Source organism: Arachis ipaensis, chromosome B06 (genome assembly GCF_000816755.2).
Source record: "Arachis ipaensis cultivar K30076 chromosome B06, Araip1.1, whole genome shotgun sequence".
In the NCBI taxonomy this organism is placed as follows: domain Eukaryota; kingdom Viridiplantae; phylum Streptophyta; class Magnoliopsida; order Fabales; family Fabaceae; genus Arachis; species Arachis ipaensis.
Genome location: NC_029790.2, coordinates 113645397 through 113660989, shown reverse-complemented (window position 1 = coordinate 113660989; position 15593 = coordinate 113645397). Strand labels below are relative to the sequence as shown.

General features: G+C 35.7%; 1 protein-coding gene and 1 long non-coding RNA gene across 3 annotated transcripts; one reads left to right on the top strand and one right to left on the bottom strand.

Annotated features, from left to right (window-relative positions):
• On the bottom strand, window positions 1986-3695 carry LOC107647341. Of its 2 annotated transcripts, none has more exons than XM_021105828.1 (2): window positions 3204-3695; window positions 1986-3120 (listed from the first exon to the last, which is right to left on the bottom strand). In XM_021105828.1, exon 2 carries the CDS (start codon window positions 2858-2860, stop codon window positions 2060-2062), a length of 801 nt encoding a protein of 266 aa, XP_020961487.1. In that variant the 5' UTR covers window positions 2861-3120; window positions 3204-3695; the 3' UTR covers window positions 1986-2059. Both variants share the same exon structure in this region, with proteins under 2 accessions (XP_020961487.1, XP_020961488.1).
• LOC107604921 lies at window positions 4688-11486 on the top strand. Its single transcript, XR_001612416.2, has 3 exons — window positions 4688-4882; window positions 4987-5085; window positions 5190-11486. It is a non-coding gene; the product is annotated as an uncharacterized LOC107604921 (long non-coding RNA).

Genomic DNA, 15593 nt, shown 5'->3' with positions numbered 1-15593 from the left:
AGTAGCTACATTTAATTATTTTAATTAATTAATTAAGTGGAACCACAATAGGGACTAAAGTTAGTTCCTCCTAATAGATGAGAGAGAGATACTTTGAGTTCCTATTTACTGTTTATGACGCAAAAACTGATGTGGAGTTTCTTTTTATAATAGGTGGATTTATAAATAGGGATTGGGATGAGTTTCCTACTCGAGATGGTTTAAGATAGAAATGATGATCATTACATAAGTAATAAAAGTGTTGATTACAAGAAAAATGAATAATAATTAAGACCGAGTTACATGAGCAATTAAACTCAGGTATAATTCATATTAAGTAATGTATCTTTCAAATTTTATTTGTCAATCATATAATCCAAGCTAAGCTTTAGAAAATAAAATGAATTATAAATCAATTAAAAGATAATATAAATAATGATAATATGATGAACTCCCAAATTTAGTTGGGTTATTATGTCGGTATTTATTCAAAAAATAATTAAATGGTAAAAATTATTCGCTCAAAACAATTAACTATTAAATATTAGGAGAATAATAAAGATGTTGTAATATAAATAAAATATATTAAAAATAAATATACATAAATTACTGTAAAATGAAAAAATAAAATGGATGGGCCAATTATCCATAAATCCATAAATTAATTTGTAAATGAATTAGAAAATGGTGAATTGGTAAAAAATGGATGCATAATGTGTTATGCATGAATGTGGAGCTGGCATTTGTCAGAGAGCACAAAACGCAAGTAACGTTTTGGCAGGGACGAAAACAAGGAAGAGAAGCACGCTGCAAAACGCAGCCTGCGTTTGGCAGGCCCAGGCAATCAAAGAACGAAACGTGGCTCTGCGTCTCCTGCATGAAAATAGCTTCACTTTTGACCAATTTTGGAGAAGGCAAAACGCAGGTTGTGTTTGTCAGCCTACCAAAGCAAATCGGAGGTTACGTTTGGCAGCCACCTTAGCTGCATGTGTGACACGCGTCATGGAGGATGGTAAATTTGTTTATAAAGAAGAAAACCAAACGCAGATAGAAGTAACGGGAGTGAAACGAGAGTAAAAGAAAAAAGTTGAAGAAGTAAAAGTGAAGAAGTGAAAGTGAAGAAGTGTGGGAGAAGTGGGGGAGAAGAAGAAGAAGTTTACGGTAAAGGATTAAATAATGATTCGTAATTTTACCAAACCGGAGGAACACATTATTGAATATCTTGATCATCCTCAATGGATAAATATTTTTTTTTATTTTGATAGTGTTATTGTTAATTTTAATATTATTATTATTGTTATTATTATTATTGTGATTACCACATGTAGTGCACCGGCGAGGACCACGCATGTCCCGCGAATCCATCTCATTCAAGTAGCGGGTTGATTTGGGTCTTCCTTTGGTTGCGCGCCTCAATGTCCAGTTCGCGATCACCTTCGCTCCTTCATATAGAGCCCACGTATACGGGTCACCCATCGGGACAAACTCGCCTCTATAGACCTTGCAAATTTCGGACATCTTGTACACGTCATGCACATATACTTGCCAATCAAGACGCTGGTTGGCGCAACATGCAAGCACGTGGCGACATGGAAGTCGCTCGACCTGGAAATGGCCACAGTCGCAGTGTCGTTGCGCAAGGTTAGCAGTGTAAATGGTACCATCTTGCATTTTGCGAACCTCAAACATCTCGTTGCATCTATCGAACCGGTTGACCACAATGTTTCCTGCACGTCGGAAGTTTTTCTCAACTCTCTTTGTTGCAAATTCTGAATACGTGAATCCGTTGCGGCGACGCTCATGAGCCTCGGTACTCTTCCGAGTGAACAACTCATTCAGCCGGTAAAAAGTTGACCGGACAAGGGCAGTTACAAGAAGGTTGCGTGCACCCTTCAGGACATAATTTATGCACTCTACCAAGTTTGTCGTCATATGTCCCCAATGATAACCACTATCGAATGCCAACACCCATCTCTCAACACCCACACCATTGAGTATATGCCTCACCCCGCTCTTTAAGCCTTTGGTAGTTTTTGTTGTACTCCTACTCCGTCCTAGAATAGCCTGTTGAACAAACCATTTAATCATAAGCAGATGCCACAAATTTACTATGAATAGAACCATAACAGCAATTTGAAATACCTGTATTCACCACGAGTTTATGCAAATATGGAGCCTTGAACCTCCTTAAGAAGTTGGACCTGATGTGCCTGATGCAATACATGTGCCACACCCTTGGTGGTGACCATGCACCGTTACTGCGAGCTATTGCAGCATCGATGGAGGTATGACGGTCAGAAATAATACCCACACCATCAATGGTAACAACATATCTCCACAAATTGGTTAGGAAAAACTCCCACGCGTCTGCTGTCTTGCCCTCGACAATCGCAAATGCAATAGGCACAATGTTTTGATTCTCATCTTGTGCAACCGCTACTAGAAGTGCTCCTTTATATTTTCCGTACAGGTGCGTGCCATCAACCTGCACCAGTGGCTTGCAGTGTTTGAATGCTACAATACATGGATAGAAGCTCCAAAAAATGCGGTGCAGAACTCTTACACCTTGAACCTCCTCACTCTCACGGTAAACGGGGAGCGTTTTAATTTGAACACGAGACCTTGGCATCTTCACTGTCATTGCTTTCAACCATACTGGCAAAGTCTGGTAAAAAACTTCCCAATCACCGAAAATTTTTGTGACAGCTTTCTGCTTTGCCAACCAAGCCTTGCGGTAACTCACAGTATAGTTGAACTTGCCTTGAACTTCTGCAATAACAGACTTCACCTTTATCGAGGGGTCTGCTTTGACCAACGGCCTAATGGCATCTGCAATTGTGTCTGAGTCCAACTTGGCATGATCTTGTGAAATCATGCCCATGGTGCACGTGTGCTTGCCATTGTATCTCCTGATCTCCCAACAAGCTTTTTTTCGAATCAAGCTAGCTCAGATAAGCCAGTCGCACCCTGCACCATATCTCTTGCATTTCGCATAGAATGTCTGCGGCTCAGACTCATACACAGTGTAATCAACTCCTCTAGAGATGGTGTAGCTTTTGATTGCAGATATCACCGACTCTCTCGAACCAAATTCCATTCCGACACTAAACTCGCCATTTTCCGCCGCAACGTTGCCTTCACCTACGACATGCGCACCGCCATCAGTCAGACAAGGCAAATAAAATAAGCACTATAGAAAACTTCAGTTAATAATTATGACATACCTGTATTCGCATACTCAGGAAATTCCGGAGCATGCATGGATTCGAGATCTAGAGTCCGCATAAAGGACGGAACACCAAACGGGTGCTGGCTTACAATCGCATTTGCTTCATCTTGCACCGCCGAATTACCTGCCAAGTCTCCGTCATCGTTTTCGTCATCGACTTCATAGTTAGCTTCGAATTCGTCTTCACTGTCATTATTATCTTCTTCACAATCTATATCCCCGAGCTCATCAACATTGATCTCGTCGCCGACCATACTCATCCCCGACTGCTGTTCAAACTCAACGTACAGCTCTATCATCGGCACGTGAGATCGGGTTTATTGATAAATATACAACATCTGCTGCATACTGGCATCGTCAGTGATGGGCATTATTTGAAACTGTATTAACCCACCAAATACTTGCACATGACTTCTGTATAAAAGATTGCTCACCCTTTTCAAAATGTGGCTTTGAATGTTATTACAAAGACCATTTTGCAACTCGACAAAACCCATATTACATGGAATGGCAAATGACAACGGACAATCACAAACAAAAATCACTCCTTCATGTGTGTTTGTTATAAACTCACCGTTATAATATACTCGCAAGTTTACAACACCTTCCATAACTTCAGCCTTAACTAACTCTATTTTTTTGACACAGTTATCTGCCAAAAAAATACCCCACTAAGGACTTTATGCAAGAAATAACAAGAGGAGAAGTGAAGATGAAGATGAACATCACCGGACTTCATATTTATAGGCAAACTTGTGGATTTAAATATTATTTTGTGTACAAAACGCAACCTGCGTTTTGGGGCTTCCGAAAAAAAATTTCTGACACTAATAAAATGTAACCTACGTTTTGTGGGCTTTAAAAACTTTTTTCTTTTTCTAACTTAGTAAAACGCAGCTTGCGTTTAGTATTAAACCAAAGCAGTACAATAAAATTCAAAACGTAAGCTACGTTTGGTATATTTTAAAATTTAAAAGAAATAAACATACAAAACGTAAGTTACGTTTTGTCTCTGATCTATAGTAGTGCAATATTTTGCTATGCCTCCATTTCATGGTATTACACTATGAGCTTTTCCATTTGCAAAAAAATGAGCCCCATAAATCAAGTAATGATATTTGAATTTGCTTAGTGATTTATGATATCACCGCTAAACATGAAAGTTCCAAATAAATGAATCATTATTTATTCACGTAAAATGGCTATGTTGATCTTGTATTTAGCTGCATGACTTCCATGCTAGAAATCAGTATTGAAATTCATATGATGTTATGGTATTTAATTTATTTTAAATGCTATAACAAAAAAATTGAATAATAATAATAATTCAATAAAAGGCATTAAAAATGATGGTTAGAAGCTACACCATATTTAATGACGCTTTCTTTTATCTAAGTTAGGTAGGATTTTATTCAATGAATAAGGAAAGTTGGGTCCACGATGGATCTCACCGAGGTAAAGTTGAGAATCCCATTACAATAAAGGAAAACTTGTAATAAAGAAATAACATGAGAAAGGTAAAGTGACATTCATCTTCTTCTAACTTCTTCAGGGTTCACGAACAGCTCTGAACTTGGATGCACTTGCTATGGCGTTATCGAGAATCTGCGTCGGTGAGACTGCCTCGTCTTTAAATATAAATTTGTTCCTCGCCTTCGAAAGCTCCCATAGTAGGTAAGACACCGTAACTGCAATCTGTCTTCCATTTCTTTGATTCTTCGTCTTTTCCATCAATTGGATCCACCACTGCCAAATCTCTAAAATTTGTTGCATATTAGGAATACAAATTCCAGAGCTGTGCCAGACCTCAGCTGATTGTTCACATTAAAGCAAGTAGTGACCCGCTGTTTTCGGTTTCGGCTTCACATCTTCTACAGGTTGGATTTGCGCTCTGTATCCTCTCATGGAGTCTTGAACAAACTGGAATGCCATTATGCATGATTTTCCACAAAAAGAGTGTGACTTTTGGTTGGCATTGCAGGTTCTAGATCGAGCTCCATATGCATTTCTCAGCATAGTGGATTGGAAGCAAATTCAGAGGGGGATGAAAGAATTGGTGTGCTAATGTGTAACCCGAAGCAACCGTATAACTCCCTTGTTTCACCCCTGGCCAAGTAATCAAGTCTTCTTGTCCTTCAATTTTAGTACTCAAAATAGCTTGTGCAATGTCTGTACTGAACTGTTCATGAATTAATTGTTGGTTCCACCGTTGATTGCTAGTAAGTAGTTGCTCTACCCAATTCAGTTGACACTCCGGGTTACATTGGGTTATAGAGGCTAGATTGGGCATGTTCTGTATCCATGGGTCTTCTCATATCCTTACTGATCTACCTCTTCCTATCTTCCATTTAATCCCCTTTTCTAAGACTTTTAGACCTTCCAATAAGCTCCTCCATCCCCAAGAGGGGTTGGATCCCATATCAGCCTTAAGACAATTGGAATACCTTAAATATTTGCTTTTATAAACGTGATAGTCCTATTTCTTGTAATCAATCTCCACCCTTGTTTTGCCAGCATTGCCAAATTAAAAAATTTAGGGTATGTGGTTCAAGTATTACTTTGTTACAAAGATTCCATTCCCATGGGAATCAAAGATACCCAAGGGGAAGGTGGGAATTGAAATGATGGTATTTTGATTCCCTGGAATCAAACTTGCTTAGGAATAGCTTTTCAAACTTTGAACCAAACATGAGAATATGATATTCCCATCTTAAAATTCCTAGGAATTATTTAATTCCTCCAACCACACACACCCTTAAGGTTTTTGAAATTCAATCCACCTTGGCACTTTGGTCTACACATAGTACTCCATTTAATCCAATGCATTTTTTGCTCTGATTCCCGCTATTCCCACCAAAATTGCATAATCATCTTATGTAATTCCTCCAATAAGGTCTCTGGGAGCTTAAAACAACTTAATGTGTAAATAGGAATTGCAGTAGCAACCGCCTTAACAAGGACCTCTCTTACACTAGCCAATAGGAATGATCTCTTCTAATGTTTTGCTGGATACCGTATCTTTAATGTAGTTAAAGGTAGCTGTCTTTGATCTTTGAACTGCTGAGGGTAAGCCGAGATACCAATTTTAATTCCCAACATGTGGAACTTGTAGAATGGCTGCCATTTGTTCTCTATTCTCTATCGGCATACTGTGACTAAAAAAAACTGAGCATTTGTCCAAATTAATAGTCTATCCGCTCAGAATTGAATAGGTGATTAGAATAGCCATTAGATTTTGACAATCTCTCTCCGTAGCCCTACTGAATAAGATGGAGTCGTCTGCAAAGAATAGATGAATAAGAGCTGGACATCTGTGGTTAAGTCTCACACCCACAATCTCGTGCTTCTGTTCTCCTCTGTGGGGTAAATGGGATAACCCTTTTGCACAAAAAAGAAAAAGATAGGGTGATAGAGGATCACCTTGTCACAATTCTCTACATGATCTAAAGTAGCCATGAGGTTGTCATTCCACAGTAACAGAATAAGAGATCGTCGTCACACAGTCCTTAGTCCAATCCATCTATTTCTTGCAAAATCCCATTTTTTCCATAATAGCCCAAACAAAACTCCATTCCACCCTGTCATAAGCTTTACTCATGTCAAGCTTGAGAGCCAATTATTTTTCATCAAACCTCTTGTTTTTTAAGAAATACATAAATTCGCAAGCAATCAACACATTATCACTGATAACCCTCCCTTTTAATGAAGGTGCTTTGGTTAGCACTGATTACTTTATCCATCACCTACTGCAGACAATGTACTAATACTTTAGAATTAACTTTATAGAAAACAATACTTAGACTAATAAGTCTGACCTGTTTCATAGATGTAGTATTAGTCACCTTCGGGATCAAACAAATGTGGTACGATTGAAAGCTTTCAGCATATGGCCCCCTGAAAAAAGGCTTATCACTGCTCTTGTAACATCCTCCTTGATTATCTCCCAAAAGAATTGATAGAATTTTGCAGTGAACCCATGCTCGCCTAGAGCTGAAAAAGGGTTAATAGAGAATACCGCCTCTTGAACCTCTTTTTTAGTAACAGGTCGAGTAATTCTTCGATTAACATCGTCGGTGATCTTTGTAGGAACTTCTACCAGCGCCTCTCTTGGATCTATAGGATTAGAGGATGTGAACAAATTTTCAAAGTATGACTGCGCAACCTCAGCAATCCCGTTCGTGTCTGATCTACTATCGCCATCCTCTGTCTCCAATCTAGTAATCATGTTCTTCCTATTCCTATTTTGGACTTTGGAATGAAAAAACATTGTATTACTGTCTTCCCATTTGAGCCACATCACCATTAGCATTATTTCCTTTTTTGTTTTCCTCGACCAGTCTAGAAGTAAGCTGCTATATTTGTATGTTTGCATTAGAAGGATGAGATTTCTGCCACTCCACAATAGCATGTCTACACCTTTTGAGTTTCTGAAATAATTTAAACATTGGGGAGGCCTCAACCTCATCTGCCAATTCTCCTTCACTAAATTCACAACCTCTCCCTCTCACACTATTGCTCTTGGAAACGGAATCTTCGTTTCGTCTTAGGTGTGCTTATATCAGCATTGAGAAGTATAGCTCTGTGATCTGAGCCGGTATCACTCAAATGAGTCACCGTTGACCTCGGAGAATCTCTTTTCCAGCTGCTGGAACATAGTGTTCTGTCTAACCTATCTTTGATCTAATTTTCACTGAATTGTCTATTTGACCAAGTAAACTTTGGCCCTTCAAACCCCACATCCACTGAGCCTTCTTGATTGATAAAATCATTAAAATTCTGTATTAATGACGCTGCTTTAACTCGACCTCCCTCCTTTTCATGATGAGCTTGAATAGCATTAAATTCTCCAATTACTATCTTGTGGTTATCACCACGTTCAAGTAATCGAAGGATGTAGCCATATTGCCTTCCTTTCTGACCTTCGTCCGTGTGCAAATACACTCCAAAGACCTCCCAAATTTCTTCAACTTGGTGTCCTCCCATTTGAAATGGATGAAATAATCTCCATGATCAATTACCTGAATTAGCACCTCATCTTTTGACCCAACCACTAAACCTCCCGCTAAATCCCTTGGTTCCATGCAGTAACAGTTTTTGAAACTAGAACTATTTAGAATCCTTTCCACATTTAAGGAAGTGTTCTTTGTTTCACATAGGAACACAACCTCGGAGGAATGAGTTCTATTAAGCTCTTGTATGCTGTAAACTGTCAGGGGTTTTTCCAAACCCCGACAGTTCCACATCAACATCTTCATGGGTCATTGGGTGCCCTTTGTTGGGTGGCACCCTCCCCTATTTCAGAGATTATTAGATCAGGTTGGCAAAATTTCTTCACACTAGTTTCCTTCATCTTCTCTTCACTCCTCCTTTTAACTCCCAATATCCTCCTTCTACCGTGTTGCTTCCTAGCAAGTTGTTTCAGGGAATGCCTCTTTTTAACTCCTTGAGAAGTCTCAGATCATATGCTAGAAAAGCAAAATGTTTCCTGGTTTTCACCTGTTCCCTCTCCTGAGCCTGTTTCAACATTACTCCCTTGAACCTTATCATCAGCTTTTCTCCAAGGAACCAATTCTGTATTCAGCCACTTCTCTTTTGCCTTGGTCCCTGTAGCCATTATGCTCTGTACCTAATCCTCCTCCTCCTCCCTAACTCCTCTTCCTTGGCCACAATTCATTAAGAGACTTGCCAATCCTTTTAGTAAATTGACTGGTGTCGGGCTCTTTTGTTTGAACCTTCCCCCCGTCTCATTACTACTCGTATGAGGATTAACATTCTCTTGTTGATTGTCTTTCCTCCTTCCTACTTGGTCTGCTCGAAACCAGCCACCCCACTTCTCTTCCATCACATCCCCATTCATAGCATCTTGTAATTGATTTTTGCAGGTTTTTAAATCCATAGTAATTGAAGAATTTACCTATCCTCTCAAATTTTATCTTTACTTTTATCACCTTTTGATCTGGACCAGCTAGCTCTCCTGAGCGGCCTTGTAACATCAAGACTGATTCGAGCCTTTATTATCTTCTCTTCCTTCCCCCTCATTTGGAAAAAATCAACCTCCATGACTTCTCCCACTACCCTGCCAATTTTCTGTCCTAATTTTTTTGGTTTTACAGGGTTCAGGTAATCCCCCAAAATGTATCCAAATAGGGACTATTGCAAACTCCTTTTCCTCTAACTTTTCTCCTTGCCTCCATCTCCTCACGTTGATAATATAGTTTTTAAATAACCATGGTGCACCTTTCTCAATCCTAACCACATCCAATTCATTGTCAAAAAAGAATTGAAACATGTTACCTTCATGGTTTTGGACTTTGAATCCAGCTGGATGTCCCATATAGCGAACAATGCAGATTCCATTGTGCCAGAACTGAATAATTGATCTACTAACAACCTACCTACCAAGCTGCGTGAACACTTATCCAATCCTAATTGAATGTCTGCCACATCGTAGTTGATCACCTCTTCATCATCCTGATGACGACGTTGCCGTTGTGGAGTAGCATTGCCTTGATCACCCATGATTACCATGACGAACTAGAACACAGAAGTTAACGACTTCACCCAGATTTTGAAAATAAGGATTACTCTGTCAAACCCTAGCAGAGATTTAATGACGCTTGCCATAGTTCCTCTTTGATAAGAGTTCTACTAGGTATATTAGCTTTCAAGAATTGATATAGCAATAACAGAAGAGAAGATTATTAGTCATGGTCTCATGGAGGATATAAAATGCAGAAAGATAATGATTGGTAGAGCATACGTAGTTGTTCTCGAATTAATTGATAACTGAGTTTGTTCTCAGATTGAATGTAGCCGAGTTTATTCTTGGATTGATTTATTGATTGACTATGACATGTGAAATGTCATGTGAAAGTGAAGCAAGTTGAATGCATAAAATACATACTTTACAATGAGTTAGGATGTATTGAAATTTAAAATAAAAGATTTATATTAGCAAACTAGATTATGCGTACACATGGGTTTATTGAGGTACAAATGACTTAGTAATTTGATTTGTTGAGGGCATTTGTCTTTCATTTTCCTTCTAAGTTGATTTCAAATTCTCCTTTTTGTGCTGACTTTAGCATTTCATGAAATAATAATGAGAGTTCTAGTTCAAAAAGGTTAAATGTGACTATGTGAGCAATTGATAAACAATGAATAATTTACTATTCAAAAGGGGAAAAACCGAAAAGGACACAATCCATGCCAAACACTGAAAATAGAATCTCTCTACAAAACTAATCATTTTGATAAACTCTTGTCTAAGCATATATAGTAAGATTAAGTTGCCAGTGTCTTTAGTAAATGTCAAGTAAAAGTTGAGGACATCATAAGGAGCATACATACTAGTTGATTTTATAGGATAAACAATGAGAAAATGAATAACATTGAGATTGTCAAACCCACTGAAATGACATTAGTAGAAAGTGCATTACCATTGTAAATGCATATTTTGAATACATCGGCTAAAGCTAAAGCTAAACCATGTTATTCCAAGAACAAATAATTGAAGAGAATGAAGAAACAACATGAATAGGACAGCATGAGCATTGAGCAATTATAAAGCAGTTGAAGAACAAAAGAGTAATTACTAGCAATAAAAACATAAATAACAACCAGGGAAATTTTGCATTACATAAAAACAATTGAGAAAGAATAAGAAGAAATGTATCTTATTCGTGTCAATAAGAATAAGTAGTTTTTCATTATGTTGTTGTTAGCACAAAAGTTCGACATAAGTAGTTATTTTGACTATGAAGTATAATTCTCAAGACGAGTATTTCGATTGACAGTAGTCGAAGTAGGAGACAAAAAAAGGTAAAGTCGAACTAAGAAAGGATGCAAATAAAACGTGTAAAATAAATTGGTGCTTAATAGACAGATGATAGTCTGAACGTGAGGACTATTACTTGACTCTCAAGACATGGTAAGAATGTGGGTGGTTAAAATTGAAGAGTAAGTAAAACAAGAACTTGGGTAAGAAACCCATAACAACTCAGTACAACACAGATTTCTTCTCTAAAAATAGGAGAGTCAAAGAATTTCAGGGAGACTTTCATTTTTCAACACTGCAAAGTTACACTAAAGCACTACAAAATTTCCAGTCACACTAACGCAATGAAAGATCATGGAGTGCCAGTGCATGTGAGTGTGCAAAGTCAATTTACTTTAGAAATTTTGCTTAGTTCTTTTATTTCATTTTCATTTTTAGTTTCAGTTATTTCCAGTTGTTTCAACTTCAATTCATTTGGGCATTATCTTTAAATTTGTCTCATATTTTGTTGATTCACAGTTTCATTTCAAGTTTATTTGATACTAATTTTGTGTTAAATTTATACTAAACTTTTATTTGTGCACCTTATTATGATCAATAATATAAGTTTCAGTATTTATCCACTGATTACAAAGTTATTATCGACACTAAGATTAATAAGTCTCAGGACGAGCTTGCTTTTTTAGAGGAGTTGTATCTGCTCCTTGAATTGAGATCTTTGATACAGGCTTGATCGATACTTGTGTTGAAGTTGACAAAAATCAAGCAAAACAGTTGTTTTACTTAAAACCAATTAGAAAGTGTCATTACCATTGTAAGTTGCTTGAAGCTTTTGTGGTTGGCAACATAAGAAGAAAAAGAGCAATCAGAATAAATGTTGTGAATAGAGCAAAGCAATGTGAAATAAGGAATAAAGCAAATACTCATATTTACAAGTAATATGTGAATTCTAAATTAATATGAAAAGATTCAATATCACTAGAAGGATAGAATAGATCATAAGTTTCTAAACTAGCATATTGAAAGTAAGATATTACTCATGCTTAAATTGTTTGGATCCTATGTAATTTTGCCCTTGATCATATATCAAAGATAATAAAATCAAATTTGTTACTTGATCAAGTGCTTGTATAATTGTACAAAGCCGAAATTCTTGATGAAAACATGAAAGTCGACCATGTGTTATATGCAACTAAAATTGTATACCACTAGATGATGTTGTCAGGAAATTTGAAAGGAGTTGTAGTGAGTTGTGGGGTCTTGTTCATTGTGCCAACCTTGGTTGGGGAAGAAAATAAAGTTTGAATCCCCGTTTTGTGCCTTCATTGCTTATTTTCATAAATTACATGAGTTGGTTAATAATATAGATATAACGGTATTATTTAAATCAATAAAGTGACAAAACAATTAGGAGAGACAAAGCAATGCCAAAGAGGCAAGAAAAAGCAACGTGTCTATTATTGATAATAAACTATTTCAATAATTGATAATAAGATTAATAACATTTATCTTGAAATTACAGGTTTAGAAACGCTTCATATGTGATGAATAAACTAAGTATATAAGTCGGAGCTGAAAAATTGCTAAGAGATAATTAGTGAGTAATGTTTATGTTCTTGATTTGAAGCTTGATGACTGCTAAAGACCGATTTAAAAATTCAAAAGTTTAAAAAGCTAATGATTTGTTGTAGTTCTAAACCGACAATTTTAAGATTTTCAAAGTTTTATTTAAAATGTCACGGTTTAAATCAATAATTGGGAGTTTAGTCTCGGGCCATACTTCCTAGAAATCACAATAGAGTGATCAATGGGCTATGAAAAAATCAGGAGTTTGATTGAAATTGATGAAAATTTAAATAACGAAAAATTAAAGAAGCAACCAATAATTAAATATCAAAAGGAATTAAACTAGGAGCAATGAAGACAATTAACTAGAAAAAGAAAGTTCAAATTCTATAAGATCTTGGCAAGGGTTGAGAGTTTTCCACGGTGGTTCAACACTTATCACTAATCACAACATAATAATTATAAGGAGCAAACCTGATTTGTCAACTTCTACAAATTGAAAAAAGTTAATTAGGCTTAATTAATCCTATCCATAAGTATTAACTAACTTATTAATTGAATTAATAAAAGATTAGCGTTAGTAGAAACAAAATTAATTAATAGATCTAGATTATCAATCGATTTGGACATTAATTACTTAAGTTCACCCAAGTTTCCAATCCAAGCTAAGAATGAAAATCTACTCTATAATTAAGTGAAGCATTTCATCAAATACTTGGAAGGCATATAAACAAAACTTTATAAATTGTAAGAATAATAAAAACTACAACTACCCAATTTAAAAAAGCAATAATATCTCAAATAAGTAAGAGTAAAACATGAAACATCAAATTCATTCATGAGAAATATAAATTCAACAAAAGTTCATAAACTAAAAACAGCAAAACAGAAAAAGTAATAAGAAAGTGCTAATGAACTAAGATAGTATAACAAGAAAATATACATAAAACTAAACTAAAACAAAATTAGAAACTAAAACTAGATAGAAATTAACTAAATCTATCATAATTCTACAGAGAGGGGAGAGCTTCTCTCTTTAAAAATCTAGAAATATCGTACTAAAACTAACCCTAAATTCTCCTTCTTTTTCTTCCTTCATATTTTCTCTTTAAATACTCAAAAGAAATATGAAGTTTGAGGCTTTTGGAGGCCCAAAATGTGAGCCATGTGCTTCATTAATGGTGTCAAGTGAAGCTTGATTCGCGACGCAAAAAATGATGGCATGCACGACTTATATTCACTGTCCATTATAAATATAGGCATATCATTTTGAAGTTTTGGATGTTAGCTTTCTAATGCCACTAGAACTGCCTCATTTGGACCTATATAGCTCAAGTTATGATCAAATTAATACGAAGAAGTTAGGATTGACAACATCCAAAACATTCTTGGAACCAATCTTTGGTTGTGAATTACACATTTATCATTTATCATTTATCATTTTTTGAATTAAATTAATGTATTAATTAAATAATAACTTCTTAGCATATCTTCTATAAATATTTTACTCTTTTGAATATTAAATGGGTAAATAATTTAGGTATTTGCTACGGTACAATGATAAATTCATACGTACCGATACGTTTAAAATATGGACAAATAATAATAATCCACGTGGAATTTATTTTTCACATCAACATTTAATTTTTGTTGTTTTAAATATATATTATATCATCACTTTTACTAATACACCTCTTTAATTAAATAAAAATAAAAAAAAATATTTTTTTATTTAATTTTATAAAAAGTCTTAAATATCCTTCTTTTATTTGATTAGACAAAAATATCCTTTTAAATTAACGAAATTTTAGAATTCAATTAATCCTAATTTTATAGTTTCAAATAATTTAAACAACAAAACAAAAACATATTAAAAAAATAAAAAATTAAAATTTCTTCATCTTCTCCAATTTCTCTAATCATTCGTACCCCCTCTAAGCAAAACATATCAAAGAAACAAAAAATCAATCGTTATTCGTCTTCTCCAATTACCCCTATAAAACAAAGCAGTGAAAATTTCAAACCAAAACCTTAGATTCTTTGAAGCTCCAGTTGACTGCGGCGTTTCCTCTCATCATGTGCCGTAGAGTTCGATAGACAAGGTCTGGTGCTGTGTAATTGGGGATCAAACTGAAATTGAGCTTTGTAATTTCCCTGAACTCAGAGGCAACTTCACTTGGCGAAGTCTTGTAGTCTTCATCTGTCACTCATGATCTCAACATGCCAGTGTCACCGGAAAGTGATATTGTCCTATCTCTGACGTTGAACCGGTACTTGGTCTCAAGTGCTGAGTTGTTCTCTAGACGGCGGCGGCAAAGAACTTAGGATTTTGGTTTGGGACTTTTACTGCTTTGTTTTAGAAGGGTAATTGGAGAAGACGAAGAACCATCAATTTTTTGTTTCTTTGATATGTTTTGCTTAGAGGAGACACGAATGATTAGAGAAATTGGAGAAGATGAAGAAATTTTGATTTTTTGTTTTTTTAATATGTTTTTGTTTTGTTGTTTAAATTATTTGAAATTATAAAATTAGGATTAATTGAATTCTAAAATTTCGTTAATTTAAAAGGATATTTTTGTCTAATCAAATAAAAAAAAGGATGTTTAAGACTTTTTATAAAATTAAATAAAAAATATTTTTTATTTTTATTTAATTATTTCTATGATCCTCTCTTCCTTTAACTAATTAACCTATCTGTCTAAAGAACACACATGCAAACAAAGCATATGTTTTTGTCAACATCTCAATAAAAGACCTAGCACCGAGAAACTCAAACCAACTCATCAACAAACTAGGAAAAAACAAATTCAGAGTGATAGATGAAAATGAAGCAATTAGAAGATATGGAGAGAGAACGGATAGCAAAGAAGACATGGAGAGCATAATACACATGGTGAGCGCAGAGATTATGATAAGCACGACGAGTAGGTGGATGGTGGAGGAATAAATAGAAGCTATTGTTGGAGGAAGGTGAACAGATATACGAAGAGGACCAATGATAACCGGAGATTGGCGAGAATAGAGGAGTTAAATTTAGTCTAT

Coding starts and splice junctions, on each gene's coding strand:
- LOC107647341 (XM_021105828.1), bottom strand. CDS start 2,860: ATGGGCATGATTTCACAAGATCATGCCAAGTTGGACTCAGACACAATT.